Source organism: Sinocyclocheilus grahami, unplaced genomic scaffold (genome assembly GCF_001515645.1).
Source record: "Sinocyclocheilus grahami isolate Dianchi unplaced genomic scaffold, SAMN03320097.WGS_v1.1 scaffold17.1, whole genome shotgun sequence".
Taxonomy (NCBI): Eukaryota; Metazoa; Chordata; class Actinopteri; order Cypriniformes; family Cyprinidae; genus Sinocyclocheilus; species Sinocyclocheilus grahami.
The window spans coordinates 894,878-916,817 of NW_015505196.1; the positions used below are offsets into that span (position 1 = coordinate 894,878).

At 37.1% G+C, this 21,940-nt stretch overlaps 1 protein-coding gene across 1 annotated transcript in view; it reads left to right on the top strand.

Moving 5' to 3' along the window:
- LOC107551977 (rho GTPase-activating protein 10-like) overlaps nt 1-21,940 on the top strand; it is a 79,816-nt gene that overhangs the window by 24,482 nt on the left and 33,394 nt on the right. Inside the window, exons 2-14 of the mRNA XM_016233785.1 lie at nt 3,678-3,773; nt 3,991-4,052; nt 10,066-10,137; nt 10,293-10,394; nt 13,211-13,321; nt 14,986-15,090; nt 15,729-15,858; nt 15,978-16,084; nt 16,191-16,285; nt 17,930-18,011; nt 18,649-18,688; nt 18,831-18,899; nt 19,194-19,268. Coding sequence (XP_016089271.1) covers nt 3,678-3,773; nt 3,991-4,052; nt 10,066-10,137; nt 10,293-10,394; nt 13,211-13,321; nt 14,986-15,090; nt 15,729-15,858; nt 15,978-16,084; nt 16,191-16,285; nt 17,930-18,011; nt 18,649-18,688; nt 18,831-18,899; nt 19,194-19,268 — 1,146 coding nt within the window. The remainder of the gene's footprint in view (nt 1-3,677; nt 3,774-3,990; nt 4,053-10,065; nt 10,138-10,292; nt 10,395-13,210; nt 13,322-14,985; nt 15,091-15,728; nt 15,859-15,977; nt 16,085-16,190; nt 16,286-17,929; nt 18,012-18,648; nt 18,689-18,830; nt 18,900-19,193; nt 19,269-21,940) is intronic.

The window sequence follows — 21,940 nt, forward strand, 5'->3', positions numbered from 1 at the left end:
TGTTTTCAGTACTGGAGAATAAAAGATACATTCTTAGATGTTTTTGTTAGTACGTGAACGTTATCTTACACATTTTATCTCCCCAACAGATTAATTTGAAATAAGTTTATAATGCATGTTGGCTATTCCCAATTCAGAAGAGCGCACGCACAGCCTGTGTCTGTGAATGCTCCTCATACTCGCTCCTGTCTGCCCCACGCGGCGCGAATCCCGCGTCACGGACGAGCCGTTCATGCTTGCCGCACTCACGCAGCCTTCTCGTAATGCTCGGTTATACTCGCACCTGGCTCCGCACCCCAAGTCTTCACGAGTGTATCTGGCAGTATGGATGAGGCTTGACGCACGCGTGCAACCTGTGTCAACTCACGCCTGGCTCCGCGTTTAAAACAAATGTAAATTCAGTCTAACTGCTTGCTAGTTTCACTTGGATGAAATGAAACATTCAGCACATTTTCCACTTGTTCTTAAAATCCCAAATACTTAAAATGAATAAATCAGCCTATGCAACATATGTAATACTTTAATAATTGACTTAAGAAATACAGTTCTTCATTTATAAAAAATAAACAAATATTTTCTGTGAAATTCAGTAATTAAGTTAATTCTGTAAAAGTAGTTATACCATTATAATCTTTACTGCTGAAAAACAAACAAAAAAAACATAGAACCCCTCCCAAAACACAATAAAAAATGTAATGGATTTCAGGGTAATAATGGGAATTGTATTGGTTTTAATGTAACCTGTAATGTGGTGTCTAGTTGATGGATTTTATTGGTGGGATGTAATCTGGCAGATGGCAACCAATAGAACAACAGTAATTCCTATTGGAATAATGCCCAAAACAAAAAGGAATTTTGTAATGGTTTAATGGAAACTATAAGAATTTCTGTGATTTTCTATTGTTTTTTTCAGCAGGGTAATGATACCCATACTTGTGCTGCACATTATTGGCAATGTTGAGCTGAAGCTTGACTTTGCAAATTTAAAATCGCAAATCAAATCGCAATCGCAATATCTGTCAAAAAAAATCACAATTTGATATTTTCCCCCAAATCGCACAGCGCTACGTCATATCATTGTTCGCTACAATTTTTTCGGTCTTTTCGCTTTTTCAGCCGAACACCGAAAGAGCTTTTTTTTGTTATTTTCAGCTGAATAATTTCGGTTGCTGAACATTAGGTGCATCCCTAGTGTAAAGGGTGAAATGTGATGTTTATCATTTTACAAGCTTTTTTTTTTTTTTTCGTGAAAAACTGTATTGAAACTTACCAAAATCTGACAAGTGCCTGCCCCAAGGGCTACCAGGGATTTTTTATTTTTTATTTTTGCAAGCCCTGATATGTATGGTTGTATAAAAAATTATAATTTATATTGACATGTGCATATTTATAATGTCATATAACTTCTAGATTTTTGATTTCCATTGAGCCATGGTCTGATCTGCTTACATTCTTCTTGGCACATTCAGTTTTGGATTTCACCACATATTGCATGTTGTAGCATGTGGCAAATTCTACAGCCACGTCTTCATGTTTACAGAGTGATGCCTACCTCACACACATGCGGATGAAAGGAAAGAATACAGTTTCCTGTCACTTCTATTTTGAGTCTTGCTGAAAGAACAGCAGCTCAACAAACAATGTGTTGATTTAATTCAGTGCCCACTGGCTGCCATTTGCCCTTCCTAACGCCCACTAGAATTAGCTGTTTAGCCTCCTCTGTGCACAGTAAATCTGATATCAGAGATATCGTAGGACAGATGTTATTTTTACAGATGGGTGGATGGCTGCTGTGTAAAGGTTTTCTGTCAAGGATCATACCTCACACTGAGCTGAATTTTAATCTAACTATCCATCCATCCATCGAGCAGATGCCACCAATTATCAGACCACAATCAAAATCCAGGCCCAAAGTTTTATATAGCAAGTAAACGAAGCCATCAATGTATCTTACTTACAAGACACACTGAATGTCACACAGAGATGCATGTTTAGAGTCAAAAATGTAGAGACTTAGTCCTGTCCTGACCTGCCCTAGAGCACGGTGTTTATCGTTCACATTTATCTCTTGTCATTCTTAGTCCACTCTGTCCGGGGTCATGTAGTCAGCAGGTCCACTCTGCCAGACTAGCATGATTGAGCTTTGTTGTATAGTAATCCACATTCACTCCGTCTCCAACCTGCACAGAAGAGTTGACCAGGTGTTTTTAGTTTGGACTGGGCAAGAGGGTGGAGTAAGCAGCTTAATGGGTAGCTTTGTGGACATAAATGAAATCTAGGTCATACACAACCAGTATTAGACTAATCCACACATCTTGAATACTCCTTTTGCGTAAACCACATCATTTCTGATCATTCTGTCAGCTTTAATAGTCTTTTTATTCAGGTCATTTTATTCTTGTCCCAGACTGTTACAAGCCTGAATGACTGAATGGAATCAATTGGAATGACTTTATAACTGGATTACAAGGATAAAAGATTGTAAATCTATGACAAATATGGCAAGCAAATTTAGAAACCGACATAGTAAGCAGGAGAAGAAGCAATAGGCCATTTGGTGCCAGCTCATTTCACACGGACGGGCCCAGCTGTCGATGTTGACGACACTGCAGTGGTGGATACCGCTCATACTGTTCATCCTAAAATATCCCAGCACTCTGTCCCACGGACCCCAGTGAGAGTTTACTTATATTGGGATCATCCTTTGGGAATCCACTGACTGAAATCTGCTCCCTCTGATTCAAAAATCCACTCCCAGTCTCATGTTCCAAGTCCCACCTCTTTTTTTCATTGGGTTTTCCAGGTTGAAGGGAAATTCTTGATATCTACTAGCAACAGCTGCTCCTTCAGGATGATCTAGGCAATATAAGAGTCCTGCAGGATGTTTACAGAGCATAACTTTCATGACCAACTCAAATCTATGAATGGGTGGTATTAAGCTTTTCTTCGGGAATGCTTTTCTGTGCTCCTGAATTAGAGGGCAGTGTCTTCCAAATATGTCCAGTAAGATACAATAAAAGGATTGTGTTTGTCTTCAATGTTTAAGGTCACGTCACAGCTTGGTTATCATACATTACCATTCAGAAGTTTAGGGTTGATACTTTTTTTGTGTTTTTGTAAGAAGTCTCTTAGGTTCACCAAGGCTGCATTTATTTGATGACAAATACAGTAATATTCTTACAATTTAAAATAACTGTTTTGATATATTTGAAAAGGTTATTATTCTTGTAATGGCTGAATTTTCAACAGTCCAGTCCAATCTTCACTGATCCTACATAAATCATTTTATATGCTGATTTGCTGGTAACATTTCTTATTATTATCAAAGTTGAAAACCGTTATGTTGCTTAATATTTTGTGGAAATATTAGTATCCATTAATGAATAGATTTTAAAAAAGAAAAGCATTTATATAAAAAAAGAAATATTTTGTGTGTTCTTGCTTTCACTTTTGATCATTGTGTCCTTGCTGAATAAAATTATTAATTTAATAAATAAATAAATAAACAAACAAACTGACCCCAAAACCATTGAACGGCAGTTTAGGCTAATGTGTGACTGTGGCACACATTTCTGAATGAAAATAATGGAAACACTGAAACATTTACAAATAAAGCAATTCCTCATTTGCTTTTTCATTTAAAAGTTTTAACTCTCTGATTTGTCTCTGATTTGCAGAGCTTTCATTGGCCCAGAAGAAGTTTGCTCAGTGCCTGGGTGAGTTCAAATTTGAGTACATCGGCGATGCCAAAACTGACGATGAGAAGTGCATTGGTGAGTTTTTTTTGTGTACATATTTTCATTTGCGCACATGCATACATTTGCCTTTATTTTAATACATGGCTACTAGTGTGATGTGGGTGAGAGTTGTGCGTATGAACTGTTTGTGATTCATCTGTTTGTTTCAGACGGGTGGCTCACATGCTGAGAAATATGTAAATAGTCATGCATAGATAAACTTTGCTCATTGTCTGCATGTGTGCCATTTCAGATGAATCATTGCAAGAATTCTCCTCCTTTCTTAGAAACTTGGAAGACCAAAGAGATCTAATGGTGAGCACAACCAGTTGAGACTTGCATTGAAAACACACTCTGTTATACATTTCAATCAAACCCTTGCTGGCTTAAAAAAATAAACAAACAAATAAATAAATATATATATATATATATATATATATCAGGGGTGGAACGGTTTGCGTAAAAAAATCGAACCGTACGGTTCTCCACACACGGTTCGGCACGTGCCAGGGCCGTGGTTCAGCCTAAATCTGACAACGCGTCTGTAATATGGTTTGCTATAAATAACACGTAAAACAAACAGGGTTTGGGTAATATATGTTTCTGTTGATGGATGCACATTCTGGCTTCCCAATACATTACAACAACGTGGACAAATCATTAACTCTTGTTCAGTGTGACTGCCGTATGCTGGAATATGAGCATTTATTCAGTCATGACCCGGGTGCTGATTAGGGATGGGTATCATAAGGTTTTAACGGAATTACTACTCTTACCGATTCTGCTTATCGATTCGGTACTTTAACGGTATTCTTATCGGTACTTTTTGTTATATATATATATACAGTGGGGCAAAAAAGTATTTAGTCAGCCACCAATTGTGCAAGTTCTCCCACTTAAAAAGATGAGAGAGGCCTGTAATTTTCATCATAGGTATACCTTAACTATGAGAGACAAAATGAGAAAAAAAAATCCAGAAAATCACATTGTAGGATTTTTAAAGAATTAATTGGTAAATTCCTCGGTAAAATAAGTATTTGGTCACCTACAAACAAGCAAGATTTCTGGCTCTCACAGACCTGTAACTTCTTCTTTAAGAGGCTCCTCTGTCCTCCACTGGTTACCTGTATTAATGGCATCTGTTTGAACTCGTTATTAGTATAAAAGACACCTGTGGTAAATTCCTTGGTAAAATAAGTATTTGGTCACCTACAAACAAGCAAGATTTCTGGCTCTCACAGACCTGTAACTTCTTCTTTAAGAGGCTCCTCTGTCCTCCACTGGTTACCTGTATTAATGGCATCTGTTTGAACTCGTTATCAGTATAAAATACATCTGTCCACAACCTCAAACAGTCACACTCCAAACTCCACCATGGCCAAGACCAAAGAGCTGTCAAAGGACACCAGAAACAAAATTGTAGACTTGCACCAGGCTGGGAAGACTGAATCTGCAATAGGTTAGCAGCTTGGTGTGAAGAAATCAACTGTGGGAGCACTTATTAGAAAATGGAAGACATACAAGACCACTGATAATCTCCCTTGATCTGGGGCTCCACGCAAGATCTCACCCTGTGGGGTCAAAATGATCACAAGAACTGTGAGCAAAAATCCCAGAACCACACGGGGGGACCTAGTGAATGACCTGCAGAGAGCTGGGACCAAAGTAACAAAGGCTACATCAGTAACACACTGCGCTGCCAGGGACTCAAATCCTGCAGTGCCAGATGTGTCCCCCTGCTTAAGCCAGTACATGTCCAGGCCCGTCTGAAGTTTGCTGGAGAGCATTTGGATGATCCAGAAGAGGATTGGGAGAATGTCATATGGTCAGATGAAACCAAAATATAACTTTTTGGTAAAAACTCAACTTGTCGTGTTTGGAGGAGAAAGAATGCTGAGTTGCATCCAAAGAACACCATACCTACTGTGAAGCATGGGGGTGGAAACATCATGCTTTGGGGCTGTTTTTCTGCAAAGGGACCAGGACGACTGATCCGTGTAAACGAAAGAATGAATGGGGCCATGTATCGTGAGATTTTGAGTGAAAACCTCCTTCCATCAGCAGGGGCATTGAAGATGAAATGTGGCTGGGTCTTTCAGCATGACAATGATCCCAAACACACCGCCCGGGCAACGAAGGAGTGGCTTCGTAAGAAGCATTTTAAGGTCCTGGAGTGGCCTAGCCAGTCTCCCGATCTCAACCCCATAGAAAATCTTTGGAGGGAGTTGAAAATCCGGGTTCGCCAGCGACAGCCCCAAAACATTACTGCTCTTGAGGAATGGGCCAAAATACCAGCAACTGTGTGTGAAAACCTTGTGAAGACTTACAGCAAACGTTTGACCTCTGTCATTGCCACCAAAGGGTATATAACAAAGTATTGAGATGAAATTTTGTTATTGACCAAATACTTATTTTCCACCATAATTTGCAAATAAATTCTTTAAAAATCCTACAATGTGATTTTCTGGATTTTTTTCTCATTTTGTCTCTCATAGTTGAGGTATACCTATGATGAAAATTACAGGCCTCTCTCATCTTTTTAAGTGGGAGAACTTGCACAATTGGTGGCTGACTAAATACTTTTTTTCCCCACTGTATATATGACAAATTAAGAACTGAATTAACATTGCTTTATATTCTGAAATGTAAAATAAATATTTAATGAAATGAATATAAAACATAAATTTGTAAATGCACCAGTGTGCAGGCATTTTTAGTGTTTTATACATAAGATAAGATACAGTAAAAACATGAACAAAGAAACAAAGTAAACCTCGGTACGTACCTCGGTTCGGGGGTCACGGTTCGATACGATTTCGGTATAACAGGAACAAAATAAATAAATCTACTATGCTCGGTTTCTTTTCATTTATTTTGAACAGACAGTAGTACAAATTAAAAATGTTTCTACCTAGATGTGAAAATTCTAAATATTATTACATTATGTTAAATATATATATAATCTGCTGTACATATAGGCCTATTCATACAAGGAATTAATTTTTGAAACATATTTGATTTAGTTTACAAATAAACAAGACAAAAAAAATGGCGACACGTAACGTAGCCTATATATGCTGAGTTTCAGTTCATTTTTGTGACAGGCTTAATTTGTTCACAGAAAGGAAACTCTAATGGCAGAAAGCGTCATCCTATTTGTTTTCTTTATTTTACAAAAGCACAATGTTTGGTTTTCATTGTGAGTGTACACAAATAAAAGCAGACCTTTATACAGTGATGCATTATTAATAAGACAATAAGTGTTTAAAGTTGATTCTGCTATTATAAGGAAACAGTTGAAGTGATCGCGCCGGCACACACACACTCACACACAAAACACATAAGTTCCAGCATTGCTAACTTGACAGCGCAGTTGGTACTTTATCAAAATAAAATACAGTGAACCAAACATCAGCGCATTCAGATACGTTACATCGCAAATGTGGAAATATTATGGAATATTTGGATTTGTGCCGAATGAGAGAAATAGGATACACGAGCACAAAGCTCCATTTCGCAAACAGTTGAGTGCACAAGCCTTTAAACTAAAGTATACTCCTTTGTCAGTCTGTTAGAGACGCATTCAGAATCAGCACATGGTCACTGTCTAGTGGGCTTTGTTTTTAAGTGCGCAACTCATGGCATTCGCTGTTCTTCTGCTGGCGGCCGGTTATCAAACAGCGTTGCATTGTTGCAGATGCCCCCTTCTGGATTGGGGGTGAATTGCCTGTATTCGTTGTAAGGCCTCATGTACCGAACCGAGATGTCCGTACCGTGACGGTTCGGTATGAATACATGTATCGTTCCACCCCTAATATAAATATATATGTATATATATATATATATATATATGTGTGTTTTTTTAATCATGGTCATTTGCGTGCAGAGAAAAACACAAACACAAAAATCAGCCTTAACATTGAGTTCAACACATACTTAATAAAGTGACATCAGTCGTCTGTTCGTCCCTGAATGCTTCAGCACTGTTTGAGTCACAGCCACAGGAAGTGAGTTACATTACCATCAGTTATTTGTGTCCTCTGTCTCAATGACTCTGTGATTACACAAGTCGACTACTTATGTTGAGTCATGTCACCTTAAATGAGTTGTTTAGGAACTGTACTTTCAAACCCTCTGGTTGAACATCCAATAGCACCTGATTTAAGTCCATTATATTTCAAAGACTAATAGCCATTTTATCTGTAGTTCATCTGTAGTTTATCTGTAGTTAGTAAATTGCTTTTACAGTGTAAAAAATAGTTTGATTCCTTAAAAAAGGCATTAAAAATCAGTTTTACCTATTACTGTAACCGATCCCTTCACATGATTTGTACATTCTTAATGTATGAGAGGACTTTTTAGTCTAATGCATGGTTAGCCATCTAGGTAGGAAGGGCTCATGTTGCATGTAGGTCATGCTTGTATTTATTTAGTATGCAGCATTAGAGAGCCGAAGGACCTGGCCATGACTCAAAGTGCAACAGCCGACACTTGTTTTGAGCTCAGATTTGAGCCCCACCCGTTCATGACACTGCAGCAGGCCAATGATGTTGTGGCCCCTCGGCACACTGAAGGCATGCGTGGAAGAGGTGGAGCCTACAGGCCCTGACAGGGTCAGAAAGACGGGGTAATCATAGAGCAGTGGTGCTCATTCTGAGTACTAACACTCATGCAATGACTTTCTTTTGTTATTTCATTACCTCATTTATAAAGATATGTTTTTATATAATAATAAACATTATGAAAGCCTTGTTAAAATATGGGCTTTTTCCTTTTGAATTCTCAAAGAATGTTGTTTATTGCTGCAGATTTGGAAACATGTTCCTGAACTTCAAGAGGCTTGTTCATTTACTTCAAAAGTATAATCATTTACTTAAAAAACAACATAACCGAATTGTGCAGATCTGCATTCATACTATTGTACAAAGACCCTGCAAGGATTTCAATGCGTTTGCATTTGCTCACAAAATTTTTGCATTTCCCTTTAAAACTTTGCATTCACTCACACAACTTTAGCAATCACTCACAAATGTTTTGTTTTAACCCAAGAAAACTGTTGTGGACAAATGCAAAACTGGTGATGGAAATAATATATGATAAATGATTTGTGTGTTTGGGTCAAAGGCAGTGGTTTTAGCAGTGGGCTTTTTTGAGTCAGACTGGTGTATAATAAATTATGTTGTATGTTTCTTGGGGTATACAAACCTTTTTTTGGTTACACTTTATTTTGATAGTCCAGATCAACTATAAGTAACTTTGCAACTACATGTCAACTAGAATAGGGCCTTTCGCACCACGGGAACCTTTTCATAGTACCAGAACTAACTGTGGAACTACCCACGTTTTGGCGTTTTCGCACCGCCAGAACTGGGTGCGATTTTAGTACCGGACTGCCTTTTTCGAGAACCAAATTAGCTCCTACTCCGGAGCAGGGTCTAACCAGCACAACGGGTACTAATCGTGACGTAAGTAGACATTGATTGGCCAAACGCATACGGAAACGCCCTCACCCACCATGATTTAAAACGCCGTGTAAACATACTGTAAACATTGTGTCAACTTATTTCGCAAGTATGGAGAACAGCGATAGATGGACGGACGCTGAAATGCATGCACTTGTAGCAAATGTAGCACTGCCAGTTGTCATTGGAGATTCTTGGTCCTCCTTTCCGTTCTTTCAATCGCTTTACGTATACGTCGACTTTCCATGTCCATTATTGTGAAACCTGCGAGACACAACAAAAACAGCTCCGATCACAGCGTCCTCCATCCTCCTGTTGTTAATGTTGTTCTTCTTTGTTTCTGTTGTTGAACGCCGCGCACAAATGACGTCGCTGTCGACCAGCTTACGTCACTTCCTAGTACACACTCTCGGTGCGAATGCAACCCTTTAAATGGTACTGGGAAATAGTTCGCGCAAAATCATCCCAGTACTTTAGTACTGTACATTTAGTTCTGGAACTAAAGCTGTGCGAAAGGCCCTGAAGTGTCTAAAGTGGACTATCAAAATAAAGTGTTACCCTTTTTTTGTAGCAAGTGCAAAATATTTGCAAGAATTGAGTGCAAAAGCATTAAAATATTTTTCCTGCATTTCTGTGTTGGTCTGTTCATTTCTAGGGAATACTTGTTTCAAAATGTCAGATGGCTAAATGAACTGTTTTGCCTCGGGTGATGAAATGGTGACACCTTTATTGGCATTTACAGTTAAAACCCAGAATGTGTTTGTGCAAGTTTTGATTAAAGGAAATCATCCTGTTACTGGTAATGTTTGATAAAAAATACATTAAATGATCAAATGTCCTATATCCAATGAATTTTCTTTCCACAGATGAGAAACATCACAGAGACACTGATGAAGCCTTTAGAAAAGTTTCGGAAAGAGCATCTCGGCTCAGCAAAGGTAAAAGCTTAGCTCTACCCGTCATCTCTCACATTTAGGATGTTTGCATTTAACAGATAGAAAACTGTACATTTATTGAAACCAAACTTGCTTCTCGTTCCATGTATTAAAAATAGTAAGTTCCTCCATTTCATATGTTCTCATGCTATCTTCAGGCAGAGAGAAAGAGGTATGAGAAGGAAACAGAGAAGTACTACAGCTCACTAGAGAAACTTTTGAACATGTCAGCAAAGAAGAAAGAGCCACAATTACAGGAGGTACTTCACATTTCATTCTTCCCACACACAAGATGGATGTGTAATGCAAACTATTTTCAGAAATGGTCATTTCCTTCTGTATCTCAGGGGGAAAAAAAAGGATTTATGCGTTAAGGTCAATGGTTTGCCGTATTCTTTACAATACTGTTTATTGTATTGTATATTAAAGTCTGTTGTTATTTCTACCAGATTTATAAAGCCAGACATTTCACCCAAGTCCTCTCTAAGCCTGAGTGCAGTGTATTATACTGCTTAAATCTTGATCCAGTGATGTTGGGGGAACATAACCTTTTATGGCATGCCCATCATGCCTGTATGTTACACTGTATATACACTGAACATAAAAAGCACTAGAGTCTGTTGATATTTTTATGGTGGGCCATTCTTACTGCGGACTATATGGGACACTGGACCACAAAACCAGTCATAACGGTCAATTTTTCGAAATTGAGATTTATACATCATCTGAAAGCTGAATAAATAAGCTTCCCATTGATGCATGGTTTGTTAGGATAGGACAATATTTGGCCGAGATACAACTATTTGAATATCTGGAATCTGAGATGAATTATTAATGATTAATTATTAAAAATAAATTACTGAGAAAATCGCCTTTTGTCCAAATGAAGTTCTTAGCAATGCATATTACTAATCAAAAATTAAGTTTTGATATATTTACAGTAGGACTAAATATCTTCATGGAACATGATCTTTACTTAATGTCCTATTGATTTTTGGCAGAAAAGAAAAATCAATAAATTTGACCCATACAATGTATTTTTGGCTATTGCTACAAATATTCCCCAGCGACTTAAGACTGGTTTTGTGGTCCAGGGTCACATATGACGTGTGTTTGGGTCAAGGGCAGTGGTTTTAGCATTGGGTTATTTTGAGTCAGACTGGTGTGCATGATTCCTAGAAATGTTGAAGAACACCAGGGACTACTCAGTTATTCGCCACTCCATAAGACACTTAAGTTATCATGGGCCATGTTCACATGTCACTGCAGCCAAATACGTTTAGGGATGAGTGTTTTGTTTTGTTTTGTTTATGCTGTCTCTCTCCACAATAGTCTCTCCCACCTGTCCTACATGTGCACTTCAGAAAAGGCACACTGTTTAATGCATGAGCTAAATGATAATAAACAAAAAATAATAAAAATCGTATTTATTATATCTCCATCAAGTAATGTTATATTAGGAACTAGCTAATGTTACAAACACCATTTGGGTTACACTGTTGGCATCTATTTCTCTTGTTTACAAGAAACTGTGGTTATCAGGATGTCAGCTGCATAAATTTGAGTTATTCCTGTCTTCCATAAGCACCAGAACACTTAACACGCACAGAACAACAGCTTTAGGAATTCATTCTCACATTGAATTTAATTTAAATTCAAGTCTTTTTTTGTAAAGCTGTGAGATTTTATGATGGAGATCACCAAGGAATGTTGCCAAGAGATGTCAGTGTGATATACTGTATTTAACTGTATTTGCACACCAAATGTTCCCTCTAAATGCTTTTTCTTGCTGAGCAACACTTTTCTCTATTGGGCGGACATTTCGGCCACCTGAGCAAAAACATTCTTTATACCAGACCTGTACAGCGCGCGCACAAAAAGTGTGTAACTTTTAACGTTAATGTGCTATTTGTATTTAATTTGACCCGTGACTAAATGATGTACATTTTAGAAAACAAACTGAAGCATTTCAACTGAGATCTGTAAGTTAAATATTTGTAAAAAACGTGAACGTGAATTCTTCTATAGCTATCTAAACATCCCTATGAAGTACAGTTTGCACAATACACCTGTGTGTGACTGTAAATGTCTCTGAGTTTTGTTACCATTCTGTGTCCATCATCCGCTATTTCCAGCTCTTAATCAAGCCACTCTTCTTTAATACATGATGATGTTTTATTTCACAGCATTGCGTTTGCATTGGCTCTCGATTTGAGCTATGTCGTCCGTAACCATTAAAATATTTGGTTTCTACAGCGACTCACGGTGCGTTCCAAACAGGATATATCGCCCTCCAAAGGGCACTTCGGAGTGAAAACAGTCATGGTTTCATATTGAAGGGTCGTTCCAAACCGAAGTGCTCAAAACTGGCCACGTCAAAGTGCACTTCGGAATGAAGGATTTCGAAGGGTACAACTGATGGACACTTCGGGCTCCCATGATCCTTTGCGCAGATTCTTTGCATGATGACAGCGCCTCCGTGTGAGCACGGGATGATTCAACCCTTCAACCCTTCGAAGCTCTCACTCCGAAGGGTAAACCCTTTAAAGGGATTAGGGCATAGGGATGAGCCCTTCCGAATGGAACGCAGGGTCATTTGGCATGCATCATTCTCTTTCTATGAAACCTGTAAACCGCATTCACTGGTTCTAAGTCTATAGCGATATAAACTCTATAGCTGTTTACCCGAGCATTGCAATTCATTCGCTTTCGCAAATGGCTTTCCGAACTAATTTATGCGTGTGCGCAACACATTATTTCTTGCGTGCGCGCAGCTTAGAGGGAACATTGTTAATAACTATATTACAGTAGTTAGTGTTTAGTACTGTTTACAGTTTGCATCGTCCAAGTTGTTTCTTGGTTTTCAAATATTCAATTTTCAGAATAAGGCCCTCTATATTGTAAAGGCAGGCAACACACAGTCAGGTAAACGCAGGAAAATTACAGACAGCTTTTTGAAAAACCCATTTCACAACCCAGTCACTTTTAACTTTTATGTGATGATTTCTCTCCCTGTTTTCTTGGACCTTTTCATCTCAAGTGTTACAGTGCTTTTTTCATGCTGTCTGTCTTTCAGGCTGACATGTCGGTGGAAGCGATGAGGCAGCACTTTCAGGAGTCGTCTCTGGAGTATGTTTGCAAGCTGCAGGAGATACAAGAGAGGAAGAAGTTTGAGTGTGTCGAGCCTGTGAGTGCATGACCTTTTGTCCAGATTGTCATTCAACTTGATTCATTTCACCATTGTTTGCTGTCTTGTTTGCCTGTCGACAGCATCTGATATGCTGTCACTTACCACAAAAAAAAGAAAGAAAACACATTTACTGAAATTCACTCTCAATGCAGCTTCACCAGAATAAATGTTACAAATATACATTTCTGTGTATACATATACACTGTTTCATAAGTATTCAAGTTGTTGTGTGTAATTTCTGCACCATTAGCAGCACCAAACAAAATAGCAAAAATAAGGGCTATGTTCGGAATTAAATAATACTATCTCTTTGGCATGTTGTAGGCAAATATAATGCAAAACTGATTAAAATTTTTTTTTTATTTCTTTACTTATAAAATTATAACTGGACACTATGTACATACAGATAAGTAAAAAAAAAAATTTGTCAACCGTAACCATATATACAGTACCATTTGAAAGTTTGGGGTTGGTAAGATTTTTTTTTTTAAAGTCTGTGAAAATCTTTTATGCTTACCAAGGTTGCATTTATTTGACCAAAATACTGTTAAATATTATCACAATTTAAATTCCTATGACAGTAATATTTTCGTCAGGGCAAAGCTGAATTTTCAGCAGCCATTACTCCAGTCTTCAGTGTCACATGGTCAACATTTCTTATCGTTATCAATGTTGGAAACAGATGTGATGCTAAGTATTTTTGTGGAAACCATGAAACATTTTTTTAGGATTATTTGATGAATATAAACAACTTTTGTATGATATAGAAACTTTGGTAACACTTTACTTGTCTTATAGCCTTTATATATGATGCATTATAAAAGTAGTTTTAAATGCATAAATTATGCCTTGAAATGCACCCTATAATGCATTGTATGATCTCGTGAATAATTGTAACTGCATACATTATAATACTTATAATATTTGTTGTTCCACCTTTTAAAAAAGTATAATGCATTAAAACACATGGAAAACAACCCTACATATATTATAATGCATTTTAAATTTGTTTACAATTATTTATGAAAAGATAAAATGCATTACAATGTACATTATGAATAAATTTATAATGCATTATACATAAAGGCTTTAAGTAAAGTGCTACCTAAACTTTTTAAATGTGAAAGTCGTTACTGTCACTTTTAATCAGTTTAATGTATCCTTGCTGAATAAAAGTATTAATTTCTTTAAAAATAAATAAATAAAACATTGACCCCAAACTTTTGAGCTGTAAGCCTACCTTATATCAAATTATTAAATGAAGTAGAATATTTAGTGAGAGCTGTAGGTGCAGCATGGTTACATTTGGTTCAGTTACCACATACAAAATCCTCACATAAATATAGGCGGGTCCAAGCCATTTACAAGTGATGCAAGTATTCTTACTAATTCATTCACTTTGTGCACACACAATTTGATAGATTGCATAAGCAAATTAGTATAATTTATATGGAATCTTAAGCAAATATTTACCTGATATTTACATTGACTTTTCCAGGTTATGGACACCTGTATGACTTTCTACGTGAAACTGTTTTTTGCTTTGAATTGGATAATGGCTAGAGATTTAGACATTACGACTGATTATATAAACTCGAGAATATTAGTTGTCATTTTTTTTCATTTCTCTAATTCCCTTCTTCCCCCTCTCTCTCGTACAGATGCTGGCGTTCTTTCAGACTGTATTTACTTTCTATCATCAGGGATACGAGTTGGCCAAAGACTTTGACCATTATAAAAAAGCCCTTCAAATCAATATTCAAAATGTAAGTAAAAATGTAATAGTGTTTTTGACTTTAAAACAAAACTCTAGATCTATTTTTAAATGATTTATGTAATATATATTCCATTTTGTTTCAACATTTTTCAATGCATATTTCCAACAACTATCAAATACTTGTTTGCCAAGTACATTAAACAGCTATAGATACATTTTTACAGTGATTCTCCCAAGATTTATCAGTCTTCTTCTGGTTAACACTATTAGCTTGCAGAGTGACATGGGAAGAGAGTTACTGAGACAGGATACAGCAGCTTTTTGAGAGGACCAAGGCTTCCAAGGGAAACTTAAAGGCCTTTGTTTGCATTGACCTTCCATTGTTTAAATTCTAAGTCGGAAGTTTGAGAGCCGATTTCCCTCCCCTGTCCTATTTGATTGGACCACGTCAGTATCCCTACTGGTGTTTTGTTTTGAATCAGTTATAAATCAGTTGTGATGGTCAGGGTCAGAGTTCTGAGGATGTATAGCTTGAAAACATGGGTCTTAGATTAGCATGATGGGATTTTTAGAATGCACTGGGAAGTTACTCATCTCAATGGATTCCCAGTTACCAGGCTCTTACAGAATCTGTAGATCGTCATTGTTGATTTTGTTATTATTTTATGTTTGTGCCACTGCTTTCAGACACGGAGTCGTTTTGAGGGCACACGCTCTGAGGTGTACGAGTTAATGAAGAGAATCAAAGAGTCGCCACAGGAATACAGACAGACCAGCCCCATCAGCAGTGAGGGCTATCTTTACGTACAGGAGAAACGTACGCAAGATACATTTTATGATGTAACACTGGGGTGCCTATTATCGTTTACTGACTGTCATGTCATGTGTCCTGTGCTCCGCTGGTTGCATTGCTGATAGCTATTGCTGTTTCCACAGGACCTCCTCCTTTCGGATCCAGCTGGGTGAAACGCTATTGCACGCTTGTCAAAGAACAGAAAATTCTACACATGAAGACATTTGACCAGAGATCAGGCGGGAAGCTTGTAAATGATCATCACACTTGACACATTAGTCATGATAATGGCATGGTTCATAAAATATAAATGTGTAGCTGATCTGCTGTTCACAGAATGTTCTTTATCCATTCAGGGTGAGACAGAGTCTGTTACAATCAAGTCTTGCATCCGCAAAACCACAGACGCTCTTGACAGGAGGTTCTGCCTAGACATAGAGATCACAGACCGGTATGTTGGACACGCACCTCCAGCTGTGATGGTAACTGTGAATGAATGTAATGATGCATTTCTGATTCATAAGAAATCAGGTCATTTAATTAAAGATTACTACTGACAATCCTTTTCCTAATTTGGTGTTCCCAGTCAAAAATGGCCGACCTTTCAATCATTTCTTGTGAATCACTCATGCTATATTATCACCAAATCTTGGATTGAATCTTTTTGTTTGAGATGCATAAGCTCGGATCAATGAAGCCTACAATCGGTCAGCCAAAAAGAAATACAAAACATGTGCTAATTAAAAGAAATCAAGTTGATAATAAAAAGACTCCATCCAATATTTGGTGATAATAAAGCATGGTGAGAAATTTATAAGCTTCTTTTTTCCCCCCGTCATTGACTGGAAACATCATAGGTGTAATGGTGGGGAAATAATCCCCAAGATCAATAATGATCTTGAATCTTTTTGTTTGAGATGCATAAGCTCGGATCAATGAAGCCTACAATCGGTCAGCCAAAAATAAATACAAAACATGTGCTAATTAAAAGAAATCAAGTTGATAATAAAAAGACTCCATCCAATATTTGGTGATAATAAAGCATGGTGAGAAATTTATAAGCTTCTTTTTTCCCCCCGTCATTGACTGGAAACATCATAGGTGTAACGGTGGGGAAATAATCCCCAAGATCAATAATGATTAATTTTTGGGGCAAAGTCAGTAAGATTTTGTACAATATGATAACATGATAACTAGTGTTTCGTGAAAATCCTTCAGTCAAAATGAGTGTTAAAAAAGTCACGTTTTAGTCACTTACTCGTGACTCACCTTTAAGCTGATATTCTTCAAGTGGATTTTGCTTAAAATAGGAAGCACACTTAATTATTCCTTTATGATTATTATTAGAGAATTTCATTTTAAACTTGCTAAACAAGAAAGGAAAAACACTAGAAATGTAAACCCCCTCTGAAACTACTGGGTTTAACATGAGAGTGTGAGACAAATGAGATTCATTGGCGCTGAATCTCATACGTCAGAGGGTAAGGAAAATCCAAATATTTTGATCATCCAGGCTACACTAAGGACCCTCATTAATCAAAGCCAAAGCTGACCTGGGCAGAGTGTTATGATGAACGTTAATCATGTTCATCTTGAGGCTGCTTAGTGGAATCTTTTCAGTGGTACATCAGCACATCAGAATGTTACCAAATTAGGAGATGAATCAATCTCAATGTGAATATGAATTTGACTTCTAAAATCGAATGTATTTCCAAGTGAAAATGAGAAAATATAGGCTGGGATGTGATTTTAGCTATTTGGAATTGATTAGACACTTAATAGGCACCTTAGAAGTACGTTATGTATATGTATGCATGTGTTCATTACTCCTGTTGGAGACTCTCTTATTCACTTTATTAACTCATACACCTCAAATCATGTGCCCACAAAACAACTCTGTCTGATGCAGAGGCATAACCTTAAAATAATAGAAACAGGAAATGGAAAGACGCTTCACTGGTGATACATATTGATAAAACCTTTGCGTAGATGTTCAAACACAAATCATGCACAATAAGACCAGCAATCTACAATAAAAAAAGTAAATTTGAGTTGTGTTTTATTTTGTATGTTGTGTGGTTGTTTGTTTTTCTAGACCGATCACAGTCCTGACGGTCCAGGCACTCTCAGAAGATGACCACAGATTCTGGATGCATGCGATGGGAGGAAAGGAACCGGTGCGTCAAACCTTCACTTCAGCTTCCAACAGCTCAATGACAACAATTCTCTAATTCTCAGTTGACAAAACCTGATTAACTTTTGGAAAGATAGCTTTTATAGCTACTGTTCAAAAGTTTGCAAAGTTATTAAGAAGAAATTAATCCTTTTATTCAGCAAGCATTAGAAATAGTCCAAAGTGACAGTAAAACTTTTACGTAGTTTCAAAAGACTTTTATTTCAAATAAATTCCATTCTTTAGAACCTTTTATTTATCAAACATTTCAACTATTATTATTATTGTAATTATTATGATTACTGAGCACCAAAGCATCTTATCAGAATGATTTCTAAAGGATCATGTGACAATGAATACTGGAGTAATGGCTGCTGAAAATTTAGCTTTTGCCTTGACAGAAATAAACTACACTTTAAAATATATTCAAATAGAAAACATTTACTTTAAAATTGTAATAACATTTCACAGTATCTTTTTGATGAGCAAAAACCTTACCGACTTCAAACTTTTGAACAGTAGTGTATACTTCAAAGTGTTTTAATGCTAATTTATGGTGTCTTGTTTGGTATATAAATTCTGTGTAGTGTGTTTTATGCTGGTCTGGTTTGTGTTTTCCGATATTTATCTCTCACACACAGATGCAGTATCTCAACCGGACACATTCACGAGAAAGAGGAAGTGAGGAAACTCAAATTAATATCAGCACTTCAAGTTTGCCTTCAGTTGTAGTGCCTATTCACAAAAATGTTATTACTTGTATGTTTGTATTTATTGCTGGTACATAAATTGTGATATTTATGATATTTGTGTATTTCCATAGTTGATGCCCAGTTGGATGACGTGGGAATAAACTTTGTGAAAAATTCAATAAATGCCATTGAAACCAGAGGTACCTCTACATGTTTTAATACACAAAATAAAGGAATGCTAAATGTTTCAGGCAGGATTTATATTGTCTGTCAAAAAAAAAAAGTCCATCTGCTCAACCTTCAGTAGTTCACATAGTGTAGTAACACCTTCTGAACACTAGAGGGCAGAATGATCTACCAGTTTTTCTCAGCCCACACCAACAACCTGTTGTGCTTTGTTCAGCTTAGTGTGCTCATGTTTAGTTGCCCAGATCAGCTGGGATGTGAATAGAGTTACCTAACTGCTATCACAAAACGTGTTTTTATTTTCACAGGTATTAATGATCAAGGTCTGTACAGAGTTGTCGGGGTCAGTTCAAAAGTACAGAAGCTTCTCAGTTTAATGATTGGTAAGTTCAGCCTTATTTGATTGCTCTAATTGTTTCTCATATTTAGGTGATTTACTTTGAAGCCCTATAATTGTATCTAGAGCCGGTGTCCTGTTGAGTCTCATTGGCATTCAGACATTCATCTTGTCTGGTGTCTGTCTGGTAGTCCCTTTGTCCTGTCCTTTAGGTGACACCTGACTCCATTACTGCAGGCAGGCAATCAGATTTCCGGACACTTTCCATCTCTCTCACTTTTCCTTGATCCTATTTCGCCTCTCCCGAAAACACAACACGCACTGATCACCATCTCATACTCTATTGTTATCTTGTCCCATACTCCGCTTTCTTTCTTTCTTTCTTTCTTTCGCTCTCGATTTCGCTCGCTCTCCTGCAGTCATAGCATGAGCTGGTGTCTCTCTGCTTTGAATGCTAAACGCTGTGTCGAGTCGGCAGGCTGCCTGAGCCCCTGCTGCTACATGAACTCAGCCACTCTAAAGTCTAATAGCCATTAACACTCTTTACGGATCCACTGTCCTCATCTGAGAACAGTCTAAGTCCTTGTAGTTGGCTCATGAACTTGAAACCTGCCAAATATCCAGAGCACAACCAACTATCCATTTCATTTTCAAATTCAGAGCACTCATTCTTCTTTTTTTAAAGTCTATACAGTTATTATGTAAAGAATTGTAAGATCAGATCAGAGTGGAATGACCAAACAAAATTCCATACGTTCATTTCCAGATAAGTCAGTGCCACAGCGATATAATCGTAGTGCTAAATTAAAAGCTGTGTTTGTTTTCTTGACAGACTTTTTCTCACCAAAGTGACTCAGGAGGATGAGCATACATTATGTTGTATTGAGATGTCAGTAGAATGCAAATTGAGTGTTAAGATGAAACCACAGAGTGCTAACAAGATGTCTGTATTGGAGCTGTGATGTGCTCACAACACTTGAGGATCTATTGTGCTCACAGGGACACAGGTTGAGGACTCCGGTAGTTGGCATGCCATTTTAATTAAGCAATAAGTCACGAGAGACCATTCGATTGTTGGCATTTATCATGTATTAACAACATTTGCGGAACATGATCAGGCTTATAATAATTCCTCATTTAAACAAAATAATCACACAGAGCCATTTCAGTGTCACATTTCATTTTGCCTTTATTTAGAGTGGTCTAACCACTCTATATTCACTATATTCGTGCCAGTGGCATGACTATAGAATGTAACTTTAGACAGAGGAAGTTAAGTAAAAAAAAGTATTAGCTTAGCCTCAGGAACTTGAGGAGGGGAAAAAATGCTGCTATATTTGTTTTCATTTTTAACACATTTAACAGCCCATATTAACGATGGACATTATAGAAAAATAAATACAGTTTTTTTTTTAAAAAGAAAGAAAAGTTTCCAAAAAATATTAATTACATTAATAAGAAGAAATATTTAATGTGCATCAAATCAGCATATTAGAATGATTTCTGAAGGATCCTGTGACACTGAAGACTGGATTAATGGCTGATGAAAATTCAGCTTTGCCATCACAGGAATAAATTATATTTTAAAATATATTCAAATAGGTAACAGTTATTTTAAATAGTAGCGTTTCACTGCATTGCTGTTTTTACTGTATTTTTGACCAAATAAAGGCAGACTTCTGCAAGACTTCTTTCAAAAACATTAAAAATGTACATGTGTACAGATTCCAACCTTTTTAACAGTAGTGTGTGTACATGTGTATTCCCAGCTGTCTGAGGGTTGAGCTGAGGGTAATGAACATCAGTGTTTTAAAAGAAAACAGAACAGTGAAAGATTAAATGTTAGTTTCTGTGCTGTTTATGTCGTCAACATTGGACTCTATTATAATATGTAAACACACTTCAGTTTCTCAGTGGAGTATTAAATAGTGGCATCCCATCGTCTTTATAGGCATGCTTGTTTAAAGGGAGTTTAAAACAGGTCAGAGCAGGCTGAATTCAGCAGCGTGGCTGAATACAATTGGACTTCAGATTTAAGACAGGGAATATTTTCATGCCTTTGCATGAAAATGGCACAAAACGGTTCAGACTGACTTTGTTTTTCGTTTTGACTTTGAATTGACTTCAATGGCTAACATTTTGTACATATGTGACCTTAGACTTTTCTGATTGTCTGCTGTGTTCTATAAAAACTCACTCAGACATTACCATGGTTACAGCTAGCCAGACAGAGAGGTGATTGTCAGTGCTTCGGTTGAATTCTTCAAAAGTGTCAATGTGTTAATGACTCTTTGTCCATCAGGAATGTATTTACAGATCTAGATTTACGTGAGCAGTGGTACAACAAAATAATGTCTGCCTTTCATATCGTCCACTCCCTGGCCTCAGACCTTTTTACCCATCTTGCTTTCTTCATGTCTTTGTCATTGGTCTTGGATCTATACTGATCAAGTCCTAATCAGGTCCCTAATAAGGCAACATTATAACTATCTTAGAAAAGTTTTACCATGAGTTTATCATTTATTTATGCACCTTTCAAATACGTTTTGTGCTTTTTTGATTGTACCATGTTTCTGTTGTCCCAGACATTTCAAAATACACTACCATTTAAAAGTTTGGGTTCAGCAAGATTACATGGTAATATATTCAAATAGAAAACAGTTCACTTCAATTTTAACAATATTTCACAATATTACTGTTTTTACTGTATTTTGATTA